At 38.4% G+C, this 18,032-nt stretch overlaps 1 protein-coding gene across 1 annotated transcript; it reads left to right on the top strand.

Moving 5' to 3' along the window:
* The first annotated feature begins 393 nt into the window (after positions 1-393).
* On the top strand, positions 394-10,035 carry tysnd1 (trypsin domain containing 1). Its single transcript, XM_002935956.5, has 4 exons — positions 394-1,769; positions 4,631-4,761; positions 8,015-8,200; positions 9,597-10,035. The coding sequence occupies exons 1-4, from the start codon at positions 538-540 to the stop codon at positions 9,812-9,814; spliced, it is 1,767 nt and encodes a 588-aa protein (XP_002936002.1). The 5' UTR covers positions 394-537; the 3' UTR covers positions 9,815-10,035.
* The last annotated feature ends 7,997 nt before the right edge of the window (positions 10,036-18,032 follow it).

Here is an 18,032-nt window from a genome sequence, read left to right as displayed (position 1 = left end):
TATTTAATCTCACCGTGCCCTATACTGCACAAATAGAGTATTTAACCTCACCGTGCCCTATACTGCACAAATAGAGCATTTAATCTCACCGTGCCCTATACTGCACAAATAGAGTATTTAATCTCACCGTGCCCTATACTGCACAATACCACAGGCTCTGGCCCCGCTGGCAGCAGGTATTATACCAAATTGCCATTTTGTTGTCTGGCCCTAGTCAGCGCTCCTACCAAGAAATGAATTCTACTTTCGGGAGCACGGCTCTGGCAGTGAAGTTATTATTAGTACTCTCCACAAAATACAATATATTTTCCCTTCTTCCCTGCCACAAGACATAAAACGCGTCAACTGCAGCGCCCAGAATGTCACCCTCCAAGGCGGCTACGTGCGACGTCCCTGGCTTGCGATACATGGAGTGGTGACGTCACTTTCTCGCGAGATGAGACGGGATGAGAGCTGTCAGGCAGGAGCTGAGGGCTTGGGCAAAGTGCGGGCTGTGGGGAGAAGTTCGGGGCTGTTGGGCGGTATGACAATAAGGAGATGCTGGAAGCTGCTGAATGGAGTGGCTGTGTTGTGACCACCGCCCAGGCATCACAAGGCAGCATACACAAGAGACATGAGAGAGGCTTCAGGAATAAGGAGCATTATATTGTTGAGAAGAGAAACCCATCTCTGTACAACAAAGCACCTCAAACAGAATGTGACGGCCAGTGGAGCTGCAGTGGGGTTATCCTAGACAGAAGCTTAGCCCTAGTACTTTGTCATGGAGCCATTTTTTTCCCATTCCTTAAAAACAACGAAAATGCATTTTCTAAAAACAACCTTCTTGCTGAGGACTTTGAGTCAGATCTTATAATACAGGTGGAATGCCCTTCCCTCCATGGAACCAGTTCTGATTCTAAAATCAAGCTGGACGCTGAGGGCCTGCAGCAGAGACCAGGGCTTGGGCTGATTCCCCTCTCAGATGAGGCAGGGCTGCCTACCCACCAGCTTCTCTATCAGGCTCAGCTGCTCATGCTCGTTCCCTGTCCAGAATTTCAGATGGCATTTTCTAGATTGTTCAGTAAAGCAGAAGGCTGGGAGTTTTCCAGCGAAGAGGAGAAACACGAGTACGGTGAACTGCAGAAAGATCTATCTTATCTGCACTGGTTTGCTCTTTTAAAGCTACGAAGTCCACTATCTGATAGACACAAGAAAATCACCTTTGTACCATCCTCTATGCTAGAAAAAGGTTGCACAGTAATTGCTTGTGGATCCCCATTCGGTTCATTCTATCCAGATATTTTTTTGAATTCCATTAGCAAAGGTATTATCAGCAACACGGCAGGAGATAGAAATGTTGTACTTTTGACTGATGCCCGTTGTTTACCAGGTTCAGAAGGTGGTGGGATATTTGCAGCAGAAAGAGACCGCTTATGTTTGGTTGGGATAATTGTGGTCCCACTTTGTTGGAAGGCTAACGAATGGGTAGGACTGACAGTGGCCTGTTCCATCAGCCACATCCTGGAGAATATTATTAAATCGTTATCCCTGACCAAGGCACTGGAGGAAAACAACATTATAGCAACCAAAGTGGAAGGCTTTTGTTCGTCTGATCTTAAGAGAGTCCATAAGTTAACAAAAAAACAAATTGCTTCTGTTGTTCTAGTAGATTCAGGGCAAGTCTGGGGATCTGGTGTTTTGGTGAACCCAAAGGTAGTTTTGACTTGTCGACATGTGGTAAGAAATGCCTCCAGGGTAACTGTGAAAATCAGACATCCTACCTCTGAAATGTAGGTAACAGCTTTTGTTGTGTTTGTAATAAATTATTTTGTACTCTGGAACTACTTCCTATTTAGTGCATCACCTCTGGCCTTGGAAAATCAGTGATTTGTTTACCTTAATATTAAATTCAAGCAAAAGCCAAAACATACACATTTACAGTATTTACTACACTGTTCCAGACATCAGCAGCTTCTTTTGTGTGATGTTTGGTGTTGCCATAGGTATAATCATTTATTCACAGGCTAAAGTGAGGTGCAGACCAGGTTGGTAGTAGAGGTATGGGACCTATTATCCAGAATGCTCGGGACCTGGGGTTTTCCGTATAAGTGATCTTTCCGTAATTTGGATCTCCATACCTTAAGTCTGCTAAAAAAATCATTTAAATATTGAATAAACCCAATAGGATTGTTTTGCCCCAATAAGGATGAATTATATATTAGTTGGGATCAAGTACAAGGTACTGTTTTATAATTACAGAGAAAAATTAAATTATTTTTAAAAATTAGAATTATTTGCTCATAATGGAGTCTATGGGAGACGGCCTTTCCGTAATTCAGAACCTTTTGGATAACGTGTTTCCGGATAACGGACCTCATACCTGTACTTATAAGGTCAGCTAGGGAAATAGGAGAAGTGAGATAGTTATGGGAAGTTGCAGTATCTCCCATTTCTAATCAAGGAAAAAATAAATCTTCCTGACTCTAAGAGGCCTATTGGACCAATCCTGGAGCAGCTTGTGCTAAGGATTCAAAAATTTTTCTAAGAAGGCATGCAACTTAAAGGACATGTAAACCCCACATACACAAATTTAATCAGTGAACAGCCTCTTTGAAATCTTTCAATACCTGCCACACTGGTTGTCCAGAGGTTAATAGTAAGGCTGCAACATCCCCAAAATCACTTAGATTTGCTTCTCTTCCTGTAACCCACTCGGCCCCCTCCCTCGGGACTTTGCTTTGGCTGTTGGCTTGTGAGCATGCTCAGTTGTTCTAAGCTCAGATTACTAAACACGCCCCCAGTCTAGCAGCCAGTGAAGAGATGGCATTGCTGGTTCCCATAGAAACTCAGCTCTAGCTGCCTGCTTCAGTTTTTTTCTCCTAACCTCCTCTCCTGAGCTCAGCTCAAACAAAGCAGAACTTTTATCAGAGACAGTTCTGCCTGCGTGAGCCTGTATTCTTGATGAAATGTATGCTGAATAAGGGTATGTGTGTGTGTATGCTGTTTGCAGGTTTAATTGTAACTGATTATGTATCAGAGGAAAAATGACCACCAGGTGAAAGATGCTATTTGCTTTAGGAAAATGTGATGGTGCTGGCAAGAGGTGGGGATATATGCAGTACAAATGATGCCATTTGGGTGGGGGAGACGTGCCCAGCTGATATACATTGTAGGCAAGTGTAGGCTTTACATGTCCTTTAATGTATCTGGCAGTACAACTGATTCAGGAAGAGAACAAGCTCTCACCAGTGTTGGACTGGGGATTCAAAGGCCCACTGCCTGGCTGCTGCCTGGGGCCCCCATACCCCAGTCGTGATCACCTGCTCCATCCCTCTCACCACGTACCTGCCGCATGCATTTCCGGACTGGGGGGTGGGGTGGCGCCCTCAGCAGGGGCCGCGTGTGGCCCCCTAGGGCTGAGGCCAACCAGATTTTTTTCCTGTGTCCCAGTCCAACCCTGGCTGTCACTTTAAAAAACTTTTTTGTACCTTAAAGGGGATCTAAACCAAAAAGATAAATTAATATAAATATACTCAGAGTGGTTTAACACTCTTGCAATTTACATTTGTTCATACTACTACCGTAATACCAGGCTCCTCTCTTAACAACAAGCCTAAAGTTAACTAAATATAGAAATGTAAAAACAGAGCCCCATACACTCTCAGCTGGGCTTAAAGCCTGATATTACCAGCCTAAAACTACTAATATCTCAGAAACCCAAAAAAATAATTTGTTTAACATACTGTCCAGTAAGTACTTTTGCAATTTACATTAAAATTAGAAAATTAATGTAAATTGCAAAAGTACTTAAGGGACAGTATGTTAAATGAATACATTTTTTGGGTTTAGATCCACTTTCTTTTTATCTCAATGTATATGATAGTAAATGAAATATCAGTCGGTTTATTGTATGATCACGTATAGATATTTATACCTGGTTATCACATTTCCCCTTAAAGAGGATGTTCGCCTTCAGTAATCTTAAGTTGAAGCAGTAGTTGAAACTTAATGAACCATCTTTTGCAATATGCTTTCTTTAAAAATGATGCAGCGTTTTGATAATATACATCTGTAAATTATTCACAAGTTATCCACCCCATAGACTTTAAACAACGTCAGCCCAACACCTAGTAAACGTAGCACATACGTAGCACGTATCAAACATGGAGTAGTTTCAATTTCCCTGTTTGCCCTGTTTAGTTCAATTACAACCTTAGATTTTAAAAATTGTTACATTCAGCTGTCTAGAATTCTAAACTCACATGGTTTTTAATTGTTTTGCACAAAAGAATCTGACTCGTAAAGGTTTAGCTGAATCTTGAAACTCTCCTAATCAGATCTATATGGACCTTGCATTGTGCATAGGGTTATCTTGCAGAAACAGCAAAGAACCTATTGTTGTGGACTTTAGAAATGAAGTACTCCTCTCTTGAGTGGTGCATTCACTTACTCTAATACATATTTTGTACTGATAGATTCCTCTTATTTCTTAAGCCTGCTTCTTAATGTATTTTAGCTTTCCTCTCAGATAGCAGCAGATAACATGGCATATAACAAAGCTGGAGCATAATAAAGAATCTACAATATTAATAGGTATCATTTATTTTGTGTGTTTCTCAACTATATTTTCTATAAATATCTCTCTTTCTAGGTTCCAGGTACTCAGTGGGCAAGTAGTGTTTTCCACAAAGGAATCCTCTCCTTATGATGTGGCAGTGGTGGAACTGAAAGACTCGATTCCTGGGATTCCTGAGCCAGTTTTGGCATCAGAGTATTGCACAGGTTAGTTTCTCTTGATATGTGATTTGAACAAGATATAGATCATGGGTCGCCTGAACTGCAGTGTCTATAGTTACCTAACTAGATTTTCTAAATTCTTCTGCTTTATGGCTGAAAATCCTCTTTAATGTATCCAAGATACTTTGTAGTGACCAAAATGTCTTGTGTGCATTTTTAGGAAGGGTTATTACACAAGGCTTTTTTATTGCTTTAACTAGGAGCTATGCCCAAACTGTAAATTGGATACAAAAGTGAGTTGTGAGCATCTCATTACAGTCTTCTGACATATGTCTTAAAGTTTCTGTTTTCAATTCCTAAGTAGGTACCAAAATAATAGCCACCTTCTGTCGCCTTTTAATCTTCTAGGGAGTGTCACAAGGATAACGTAGCACTGGAAATTTTGTTTGGTATGCACTAAATACAGGATTTGGTTTGGGATTTGGCCAAGATTTGGCTTTTTTCAACAGTCACCATGTTCGCTGTCTTTTTCTTTGTTACCCCACTTTCTGGAGTTAGTGATAGTGCCAGAAGATCCTGAGGTGTGGAGGTAGGACTAGGAGTAGGACAGTGTTAGGAAATATCTGTATTAGCTTACTGCAGGAGTGAGAGGCATGATAAAGGTAGCTAATTGAGAAACACCATACAGCTGATGTATAACGGTTGCTTCTTACAGTGCTTCATAATAGCTTTAAACTCAGTTGTATACAGTCTTAATTGTGGGATATTTGATCAGGTATAGTTGTATGGCTAATAGTTCAGTCTAATCAATGTATACTATATGCAGCTAAATGAGACAATTTTTCTGCATAATCAATGTCTGATCTGGTTTGAAGAAGTAGAAATCTTGTTTATAGTGACCAGCCTTGCTGGAAATAAAGCCTTTTTTTGATTTTGTGTCCTACAGGTTAATGCTTGGAACTTTGTAAGGGAATGAAATGAAAGCATTGCCAGGGGAAAGTCATTAACTGGCATCTATGAAGCAAAAATAGGGATGCTCCGAATACTTGATTCAGTTAGGGATTTTGGCCACCATTCTTCCTTTTTTTTAGCAGGATTCAAATTCATTAAAATCCATTCCACTGGCCGAACCGAATCCTTAAAATCATGAGGCTTTTCTACACATAAAAATGGAAGTTGAACATTTTCCACACTTAAACCCTTCATTGTCCTAATTTGCATATGCAAAATTGGCTCAGTATTCGGCCGAAACTTTCACAAAGGATTTGGGGTTCGTCTGGATCCTTAAATAGTGGATTTGGTGCATCCCTAATCCAAAATGATTAAATCATGTTGTTGAAAAATATAAAAATTCAATAATTATCTTGGGTATCAAAAAAAATTCCAGCCCTTCAGCTTCCTGAAAATTCTGGCCTGAGTTCACATTCAGTGGTTTTTAGCTAATGGAGCCTAAACATTTTAAAAACTGGATGTAGAAAAGAGTGTCGTTTTTAATAATTCAGATCCTAGGGATGATATGTTAGGGGATATATTTAAAAGTGTCCCAGAACTGAGTTACACTGCTGCAAATTACCATTAGCCCTCATTTCTAAATATGCGTTTTCACGTTGTGACAGGAATGGTAATGTCAACTCTTAAAGCATGTGCTATCACTTTAGATAGCTGTTTGTATCATTCCCTTCCTGCAATGAAAGTAAGGTAATAAAACTTTTATGATGCATAAAGAGAACTCATTTGTAGTCACTTATTTATATACTGTATTTTTAACCCAGTACATAATGTATGAATATTGTGTTTTTGCCACTAGATGGAGCATGTAGCACTAACAACAAATAAAATGTTCTCTTGAAGTGTTTGTCAAGATTCTCATTCATCCAGGTCATCTGTAGTAATAAGTCAAATCAACTGGACTTGCTTGCAATGACACCAAAACTACTGGTGAATGGGGAAGCAGGACAGGCAAAAGCAACACACTGTGGCAGCAACTGGTTCTCCCAAAAGACCCAGTCCCAAAGCATAAGAAGAGTAACATTGTGTATGCAGTACAGAGTAGTGAGGAGTGCTCTGACTTGTATGTGGGAGAAACCAAACAACAGTTACACCAACATATGGTGCAGCACAGAAGAGCCAGCCAGGGGGGGGGGGGGGGTGTTTTTTGTCTGCCATGTACAATGCTGTTCTGTCACCTTTCCCTGGAAGGTTTAATAGCACCTCAAAGCTCCAATCATGCTAATACAATCAACACATCACCTTCATGAGATCCCTGATCCCATGCTGGTTATGATAAACAGATTATGCTGATTGGAGCAATATTTCAGGATATTTATTCCAGGAAGATCTTTGTACAAGTCATCCTGAATTGAGAAAGCCAGTTGGATGACTGTCAAAACATCTTAAAGAATAACACAGCAAGTACAGTTGATTTGACTTATGACTACAGAGATTTTCTCCTAAAGCTTTTGGTTTCAGACATGTCTGGAAGAAGTCTTCTATGTGCATGCCTATCTCTCCATCCTAGATAAACTGCACTACAAATTTTGCTTAGTTAGAATCTCACTGGAGCAGAGTCCTATTTTGTCCAACACCACCACTCAAGCATTCGTTCATAATAATGCACATAAGGACACAGCCCTTGCAAACACAGAAAATGTGTTATCCATGAAAAAGTGGCGTCACTCTGAATCTTGTTTAAATGCTTCAAATTAGATTTATAGCAGACTCAGGAGTTCTACTGTGGTAAATCCGGGTTCATTTATGTATTTTATTCAGAAGGTTCCTTAAAGCAGTTTGCCTGCATATAACACGGTCAGTATCAGACCTGAGGATATCTGTGGCAGCAGAATTCAGATATGAGATCTAGCTACTGTGTTTACAGGTGGTTTTTCCAGCGGTGGAGAAATTGTCTTGTGTTCTCATTAAAATTAACAATTCAAAATGGCCATCTACTGCTGGCCTAAAAATGTTGATTTTCCAGCACAAGTATTTAATGTACAGTGTAAAATCCAATTATTTATTTAGCTGTATTTGCTTAATTTCTGAATTCAGCCCTATCACTGAATGGGGAGTATTATGTATAAACATTAAATATGGATTATTATGGAATCAGTGAGAGAGCTTAAGACCTTTCATAAGGTTTATTTCTACCTGTAGTGATGCAGATGATACTGAAATGTTATAAAATGACAAAAAAATGAAATATAAAGGGGTTAGAATAGCATCCATATTTTTGTTTGCATATTCTGTGTTAATACACACTTTAAGCAAAGCTTAATGTATTACCTTTTCCTTATGTATCCAGGGATGGATGTGCTCATCTGGGGATATGGGGCCTTTGGTGAGAGCTGTGGTCCATCTGCAACCTCTGGAGTTCTGTCGTCTGTAATTTCCATAGGGGATGTTCCTGTCATGCTACAAACAAGTTGTGCTGTTCATGGCGGTTCTAGTGGAGGCCCCGTGTTTTCTTCTCATACTGGAGAGCTACTTGGTAATGAATGTCTATGTGTTCTTTCTGTACAGCGTATGTGAAAATCATAAAAACAGTGTGGTTTCATAATTAGTTTCTTTCATGTTCTGCACTTGTTCTGTACTTATTTATCCTTGCTTCGTACATTTGATCATCAAGTTCAAAGGCCTGTTACTGTGTACTAGCCTGGGTCCCATAACTAATGCTACAAGCATGGAAAAGAAGGAATTGATCAATGCACATTCTCTGGTCCTATTTCAACAGGAGTTTTTAGCTATAGAGTTAAAGGACAAGGAAAGTCAAAATCTGTTAAGCACACTATTAAATAGTACTACTATTGCTGTGTAAAAACGCTATATTTCTGGCTTGCCTAATGAAAGATTAACAGAGATACACATACTACAAACTACATACTTCTTTCAGTGAATGGCGCCTCCATCTTTGCGCATTATGGGAATCCTCTTTACCCAGCTCAGCGGTTTTTTTTCCCTGTTTGGCTTCTGATCCTCTGAGCGATTGCAATTTGGGGAGACTTAAGGGCACTATTGAGACAACTGAAGGTATGCCTGCAACTTGAGATTAACTCTTTATTAGCCTTTCCTTCTCCTTTAAGATCATAAAATTGTGAAGAAGCCACCATACCACATCAAAGTAAGCCCCATATGGTGGCCCTTACTATTTACATCCACTCTAATGTTTCATAGGCTGGCACCTCCCTGCATGGTTGCATTTCATAGCCCTATTCAGCAGGCACTTTTGCCAAGAAATGCATCAATGCAGAGAGGTGCATATGAAATATGAAAAATATGGCTGGAAGTAAATAGTTAGGACCACCATATGGGGTTTACCTTGCCATGGAATGGTGGCTTTTCAATTTTATGGTCATCATTTTGCAACTCCTGTTTGTATAACAGGGACCAGGGAATGTCCATTAATCACATTGGCCATATCATTCGCATTTCCACTGTACTTATATTTATTTTACTTAGCTTTGGAGTGCTCCCACAATCCCCCTATTGTGTCTATCAGTAAAACCACTGGTGCAGGGACTTAGAGGCATTATGAGTGGTAACTGCAGGTTCAACTATTTAATAATCAGCGCTAATATTGTCAGTTACCTGGTACTACATCAGAGTGGGTTTACTGAGCTGTTTAATATTTGTACCTTATGATTCTTCTGTTTTGAAGGAATTTCCTTTTTATTGTTTAGGTCTCCAACCCAAGTGTCAGGTATCTAAGAATAAATGCACCGAGATGCAAAAGAACTAGTATAAGAGACACACTCTGTCTAATGGGCACAAAGAGAATGCACTAATGTTCCCACAAATACTGAAATAATTGTAATGGTCTGCTTCATGAATTCATCAAGTTTCTACACAAATGCATTCGAAGATAATGTCTTGTTTTCCTGCTTTAGGTATTGTGGCGAGTAACACAAGGGATAATACTACTGGGGCCACATATCCTCATCTTAACTTCAGCATTCCAGTTATTATTCTCGAAGAAGCACTACAGAGATACAAACTGTGTGGAGATTTACGCAGCTTTCAAGAGCTTAATAATGTCAGCCATGCAGTCAGAAATGTGTGGCGTCTTCAGAGAATCCCAGAAAAAGTTTTGCAAAGCAAGCTTTGACCCATTCAGAATTGTGCTGGGCCCTGGGGTTTCTTAAACCAATCGCTCGCATCTTCAATGAGTGTCTAACCTCACCTCTTTATATATAAATTGGCTAAATGTAATTTATGTCATTAATTTTTGCTTCAACCCCCTGGTACTTGCTCATCTATAGTGCCTTCTCTTATGTAAAATATATTTTAAGAATAATAAACAAGTGAATTGCGGTTTCACTATGATAATTCTGATGTTTCATATTCTTTCTTCCCTCCATCTGCCCAAGGACCCTTAAGTCTCTAGAGACCTGTTATGGCAGAAAACATAGATATTGCTCTGTTTCAATAAATTATTTCCTTGTAAGACAGTATTTCCATGACAATACATTATGAACTGCTTTCATATTGCACTTTAAAATATTCATCAGCCAACAAAAGGCAACATGTCGTGCTGTGTACACAATTTCTCATAAATATAAATGCTCTATAGAGCCTCCTGAGCATTCAGATTCAGGCAGAAACTGACATTTTTCTTTAGCTTTCAATTCTTTTGCGAATAGACTATATATTAGTTCTATTAATAGATTTAGAAGAAGCATAATGCTGCTCAACTGCTTCTAGATTCAGAAAAACTAAAAGTGGAACAAAGAACCATATTTTATAGCAATGTAATATGTTACATTTACATTTGTTAGTAATGCTTTTCCACATTCTGCGCTTTTTTTCTTGTGAAATGTTAAATCGTTCATGTTCATTGAATTGGCCACATGAAGCCTTGTACAAGTTGCGTTTCACATTCTACAGAGCCCCCGGCTACCTGAAAACTGCAGTCAGTGAATGCAATGTACAAAGGGAGAGAGTGGTTATTATCAGCCTTCATTAGGCTCCTGTTTGGAATGTTGTCGGGTACAGAGAGCACTAATGGAAAACTCTTCCTCAGTGGTTTTAAGGAAGCGGCATCAGCCTGAAAACATGTTGGGGCTCCTGCCTCCACACCAACAAAATCCAGAAAGGGAATGAACTTCCGTTACTGTGATGGTGTATAATAACATTTCAGGTTGGCACAAAACCTTCATTATAGCCTTTGAAAAACCTTTTAATAATGAGATAACCCTGGGGCATCCCAGCATTCTCAAGGGAAGCATGCTGTTATGACTTATGCAGTAACTGACACTGGTACTTTCTGCTGTCAATCTAGTATCTGCCTCCCAAGCTTAGGGGTTTTCATTTTAAAATATCTGGTTAGTGGTTCACTCAGTATTATAGCTGACATTGGGAATACTCTGAACCGCCTCTTGATACATATGTAATTATAGCCCAAGAGATGCCTGGCCCCATACAAAAAACCCTGGTGGCATCTAAATAACAGCAAGTGCAACCCAAAGCCAGGGGTGATGCTATGGGCAGAAAAGTTAATGAAGAAGGTTGTGAAAATAAACTAGCAATCGCCTATGCAGCTCCCTGACCATAACCATAGGGCAAATAAAACTATGATAATGCATCTGTGCTATTGATCTATGTTAGTTTTTATTTTTGTCTTGTTCTTTATAAAGACTGGTTTGACAGGCAGCTACTGTATGATCTATTCCATGCAATTGTATGTATCCAGTATATATGTTTACTCTGCTGCTCCAAAATCAATTAAATCCCCCCAGTACTGGTCCAGAGCTAATAGTACTTTGCTGCACTGAAGAACCATGGCTTGACCGGGTTTCCTTAATCACTCCAGCACCCTACTTTGTCTTTGAAAGTGCAAAAGAGGGTTCATTTCTAGCCTTTTTTTGTAAAAGCCCCAATTCAGTTGTCAGCGATAACTCTGCTCTTTGCATTGTGCACTTCAAGAGCCCCTGGTCAGAGTAAACAGCACCTTCTCAACTATTCCACATATAATAACATTCAAAGAGCTGATCTGTGCCGTAGTACTGGCTTAAATTTCATTTAAAGTAAAGTTTCAGGGTGCCATTTATCATCTGCAACATGAATTCGGACTGTAATACGCAGCCTACTTCTTTAGAAGACTTTATTATCTTGTCTGGCATGATTGATGACAATATTGCTCACTGTGAACATTATTTTCTGACCCTACCCCCTTTTACATTAGCATCATGTTCTTCCTGTATAAACCATGGCAAAGCAGACTAGCAGTTCAGACATACCATGCAACCTTGTCTTTTATTGTTGCGAGGAGCTGCCCCACCAAGTCAAGAAGCAGACCTGCTCTGGCACATGTAAAAACACTCGCTGCTTGTCCTGCCTGTCAGACTGACTTTTGGGGTCCCTTGCAAACATTCTACCTTTTATTCTGAAATGCAGATGTCATATCACCTCCCCTGTTCGTATTTTTAAACATGCCACATCTCCACCATTGCATTCCTTAAAATGCCTTCATACCACTGTAGTAGTACTCTCGGAAACAATCTGATTTATATGCTCTCGCATTCTACATTTTAATTTTCTTGTGGTACAGCCCACATATTGCACTTCACTCTTTGAACATGTTAATACATAAACTACAAAACGCAAATCTATAGTTTATAAATTGCCTAACTCCAAATATTCTTTTTGTACTACTGCTGATCCCACTTTGAGATATTTGTATGCTTCTACAAGTTACACACCGTGCAGCTTCACAGCCGATAGGTGCCGACTGTTTCTAACCATGTTCCTTTCTTGACCTTCTCAGGAATCGCACTCGGAGATAAAATGTTGCCCAAAGTTTTGGCCCTAAGGGCAAAATATTTCATCCATAAATCACTATCACCATATCAAACTGGAAGATAGTGGTTTATTATCCGCTTAACCTCATGGTACTGCCTACTGTACGAAGTAACAAAAACAGGCTTACCAACTTGATTTCTTTTTTACTTTTTAGAAACATCTCTCCATAAATCAACCTTATCTTGCTTGAAAGCTCTCAGGAAGGCAGATTTTAAGTGAAGGAATACCCACGAGCCAAGAAGTGATCTCTTTACCCAATGGACTTAGATAAAAATTCATCATCAGTACTACGAAGGCATTGAAACTGACCAAAGGGTATTGCCCTAAAAATGTGACTAGGATGACATCAGTCCGCTCGAAGAAGTGAATTTCCTGCAGACTCCTTTCTAAAATCAGTGCTTAATATTTTATTATTTCTACTAAATAATTTTAAATCTAAATAATCTATAAAAGATTATCCAAAATTATAAGTGAAATGTAGGTTACCATCATTAGTGTTTGAGAATTCCACAAAAGTTTCAAAATCATTTCTAGTGCCCTGCCAAATAAATAAAAGGTCGTCCACAAACCTTTTATACAACCTAATTGTATCTATCACATCTGTCTCCTCCCACCATCCCATGTATAGGTTGGCATATGTGGGAGCAAATTTTGCGCCCATTGAGGTCCCACATTTCTGGAGGTAAAAAGTGGAACCAAACTTGAAAAAAATGAGGTGTCAATAAATAATCAAGTGCTCACAAAATAAAATCCTTGGTCTCTACATTATAATTGCAATATAGTCTTAAATGATATTCAACCACCATAATGCCTTTATCATGAGGGATACAGGATCAACTGTAGCCCAAATCAAATCAAGAGCATCCAAAGCTAAACCCTCCAAGGTTTGTAAGTCATGTTTAGAATCCCGTAAGTATGAGTCTAGATGTTTCACTAAAGGTTGCAGAAACATATCTATCAACTCAGATAGATTCTTATTCAGAGAACCTATGCAGGAAACAATTGGCCTATCTTCTGGGGGGCATTTTCTTTGTGAATTTTTGGCAAATAATGAAATGGGGATAGACAAGGTCTCGGATATTAAACAATTTTTACTTCTTGCATTAAACACTCCATTTTGGTACCCCAAATTCAACAATGCCAAAAGATTCCCCTTAAATATCTCCTGTGGGTTGGTTTTCATCACCTCATAGGTTTTCCTATCACCCAATTGTCTTTGTGCTTCATTCATATGTCTCTTTATTACTTTGCCTCCTTTATCAGCCTTACGTATTACAATGGAACTATCCGATTTTAAATTAACTCATGGCTTTTCTCTCACCTAAAGATAAATTAGAAGATATATTATATATATATATGTTTATATATATAAACGTTTGAAATTTGTGTCTATGACTACGTATTTTTTTACATGAAAATTCCAATTCTCTAATAAGATAAGTGCTGGAAATTTTCCTTTGAATGCTTCAATTCATGCCCGCGCGAAAACGCCCGCTCAAAAAAATCGGGCGCGAATCCGCTCGGCGCGTTCGGACCCGTTCGGGTCTTAATAAATCTCCCCCTAAGTGTCAGCTTCCTGCTGATTGGCTCAGATCCACATTCCTAAGGGGGGGAGGGAGTTTTTAGCATTCTTGAGGGAGGGGGGAGCTGCGTGTCTCTGGCACAGGGAAACAAAGAGACAACAAATCCTGTTTCTTTTGACAGAGAAGTCAGTGCAGCGTTTCTGCGAGTGCTTATGGCTGTATATAGACCTTTCTGATAAAGCTTACTTAGTTTTTACCTTTTCCTCTGCTTTAATGGTTTTTTTTTTTTTTTTTGCAACCTTTTGAAGGAAAGGTTGAATCACTGGGGGATGCCAAAACTTTAGGTACCTCCCAGTGATTGTATTCACCTACCAGATACCCTGGGCTGGTGTTCCTGTTAACTAAAAAAAAAGCACCAGCCTGGGGTACATGCAGGCAACCAATCCTCTTCTGTCTTCTTTGTTCGTGCTGGTTGTGCATGACCAGTAGAGCGAAAAGCCACATTTTAACAAAAAAGTGGCCACCCCCAGTGATTTTAACTTTCCGTCACCTTTAATACAAACAGTAACCAGTACAGCAGGCAACAAGGGCCTTGCTTATGATACCCTACAATCTAAATTTCAATTAACACATGAATATATTTTCTGTTTGATGCATGGCAGTTACTTACGAAGGGCCCTTTGTACATTCTTATTTTTAAAACATTTTATTGAAGTTTTGCAATAAACATGTAGGATGAATAATGACAAATTATTTAAATATAGGTTGTACAACAATAGTCACATTCGACAGTTTGTCCTTCAAAAAGATAAGAAATGAAGAAAATAAAATGCTTACAGGGAAACAAAATAAGTAATTTAAATAGAGAAAAACAAAACAAAAACAAATTAACTAACTTTGCCCAGTGGATAAACTATAAAAAGAAAAGGAAAGAAAAGTTTCCTAGAGAGCAAAATCAAGGATAATTTTGCTTATATGTTTGTGAATTATTGAGATAAATCTATATATGCAGCATTTTATAAATCTGATCCTTATTACTTATACAGGTATGGGACCCCTTATCCGGAAACCCATTATCCAGAAAGCTCTGAATTACGGAAAGCCTATCTCCCATAGACTCCATATTAATCAAATAATTCAGTACTTTAAAACTGATTTCCTTTTTCTCTGTAGAAATAAAACAGTACCTTGTAATTGATCCCAAGATATAATTAATCCTTATTGAATGCAAAATAATCCTATTTGTTTTAATTAATGTTTTACTGATTTTTTAGTAGACTTAAGGTATGGAGATCCAAATTACGGAAAGACCCCTTATCCGGAATACCCTTGGTCCCGAGTATTCTGGATAATGGGTCCTATACCTGTATCTATAGCATTAAAGAAAAATGACCGTGTATTTTTAAAAGGAATCCTGGATTTAGGTTCACTTGTTTTTGCTTTGATGGCCTCTTGCCAGCTGAGATGATTAAGATAAAAAATAATTTCTGTTATAGGAGGGGTTTCCTCTTTTAACCAATAATAAAATAAGGCTTTTTTAGAGGCAGCCATAAACCAAAATAATAATTTATCAATTTTTTGTGCTAAGGAGACTGGTAAAATGCTTGATAACACCTCCTCTTTTTTTAATGTGTAATAGAGCGAAACTAGGAGATCTTTGTACATTCTGATAATAAGCAAACATTAAGTGCTGTCTAATTGTATAATTTATTAAGGTAACTCAAGATCCTAGCTCTGCCTTTGTGTTTAGAAGTATCCATTCTGGTGGGTATCCCAAGTCTCACTGCTACACCAGGGATAGGAAACCTCAGTTCCACAAGCTGTTTTAGACTACGTGTATGTATTATACACAATTAGGAAACCCCTGTGTTACGAGATAGAGGATTTAAGCAGAACTATGCAGGACATGGCCTATATCTACTACACTCCTTTGGACAGATTTAATGTATTTCCAAAATATGTCACTTATTTACTGTGGCCCTTCCATTGTGTTTATATGAATATATATGCAAAGTGTTGTTCTGGAAGAAAGACAATATATCAGTGTGCTGCTGAATTACAAGGGCTACCACCAGGGGGCACACTTGAATTACTGTAAATCTTGCCTACTGTATTTATGAAAGGTAACACACTAGAAAATGAAATAAATTGTCTGTGTAAAATAATTTCATAGTAAATTAAAAAGACGCACAGAATATTTATATGTAGATTGGAAAGAAAGCAACTGAGCAAGAGAGAGAGGAAGAGAGGGTGACTGCAGCCATCGGGGACCATGAAGCAGACAATAGTTTCTCTGTAGTTCTTGTATTATGAATTCACATTCTTAATATTCACTAATTCCTCTTTTAAACAATTGCTTATAAGGTATTCATAGACAACAGTCACAGCGACCAACTATCTTCTGAACATGATGTGGATTAGAATATGGGAATATAAAATACTTCTGTAGAATAAAACCTGATTAATGGGAAAACCTACCAGAATACAGAATGAAAGTGGTCTAGTAATCAACTAAAGGGTTAAAATATGATCTTGTTTCTATGGCAACACAAACACAGAATGCAGGGATGGAAAAAGTGGTGCTGTACGGGTTCATTAAGGCAGCCTTGTCGCCTTGCTAAATGAGCAGCAAAATAAACAGATTTAGTGGTAATATTTATATGCTTATTCTCACAAACCTGCCTACTGTGTTCTTGCGCCTATTACGCCTATGCTTTTTTGTGTTCTCTAAAATATATATTCAGTCTATATAATTAAATATGCCCATATATTTCTGTGCAGAACTCTGATGTCACCCTAATGATGCCATAGTAACTGCTAAATCACAATTATACCCACTTAATATTTCTTATAGTATAACTGGGATTCCTAGCAATTTATTCTTATCCTTCACAGGAGATAAGATTTATCTGGTGATGACATGTACTTTCTTTTTCACATCACTATAAATTTCACGATCTAATCGTTAGTTTCAATTTATATTTAACTTCCTAAGAATTATCTTTTTTTTGTTCCTTTCCTTGAGATTCACAGCCTGATCAATCAGCCCTAAGCAGATGGTGGATGTTATCTAGTAAATGTGATTGTGACGTTAATGGTACATAGGCAGAGGCCGATGGGAAGGACATTTTTTCCTTCCCAGGGATTACTGGACAATTCATTCAATGATTTTATGGCCAAAAAGGATATCTGTGTTTAGTGCCATAGTAATAACTTATGTTATAAATGTGTAATGATATTAATAATTATATACAGTGGAGGAAATAATTATTTGACCCCTCACTGATTTTGTAAGTTTGTCCAATGACAATGTATCGTGAAATCCTGAACGACAACCTCCTTCCCTCTGCCAGGAAACTGAAAATGGGTCGTGGATGGGTATTCCAGCACGACAATGACCCAAAACATACAGCAAAGGCAACAAAGGAGTGGCTCAAGAAGAAGCACATTAAGGTCATGGAGTGGCCTAGTCAGTCTCCGGACCTTAATCCAATAGAAAACCTATGGAGGGAGCTCAAGCTCAGAGTTGCACAGAGACAGCCTCGAAACCTTAGGGATTTAGAGATGATCTGCAAAGAGGAGTGGACCAACATTCCTCCTAAAATGTGCGCAAACTTGGTCATCAATTACAAGAAACATTTGACCTCTGTGCTTGCAAACAAGGGTTTTTCCACTAAGTATTAAGTCTTTTTTTGTTAGAGGGTTCAAAAACTTATTTCACTCAATGAAATGCAAATCAGTTGCTATCTTTTATTTAAAGTTATTTTTTCGATTTTCCTTTTGATGTGCTATCTGCCACTGTTAAAATAAACCTACCATTGAAATGATACTGTTCTGAGACTTTTCATTTCTTTGTCATTGGACAAACTTACAAAATCAGTGAGGGGTCAAATAATTATTTCCTCCACTGTATATATATATATATAGAATATATATATATATATATAAAATAAAGAAGCTGCTCTCACAGGAGCGGCTTCTTTATTTTCTATTTTGTTTCCT

The sequence above is a fragment of the Xenopus tropicalis genome, chromosome 7 (genome assembly GCF_000004195.4).
Source record: "Xenopus tropicalis strain Nigerian chromosome 7, UCB_Xtro_10.0, whole genome shotgun sequence".
NCBI lineage: Eukaryota > Metazoa > Chordata > Amphibia > Anura > Pipidae > Xenopus > Xenopus tropicalis.
This window is presented reverse-complemented; position numbering and strand designations above follow the sequence as displayed.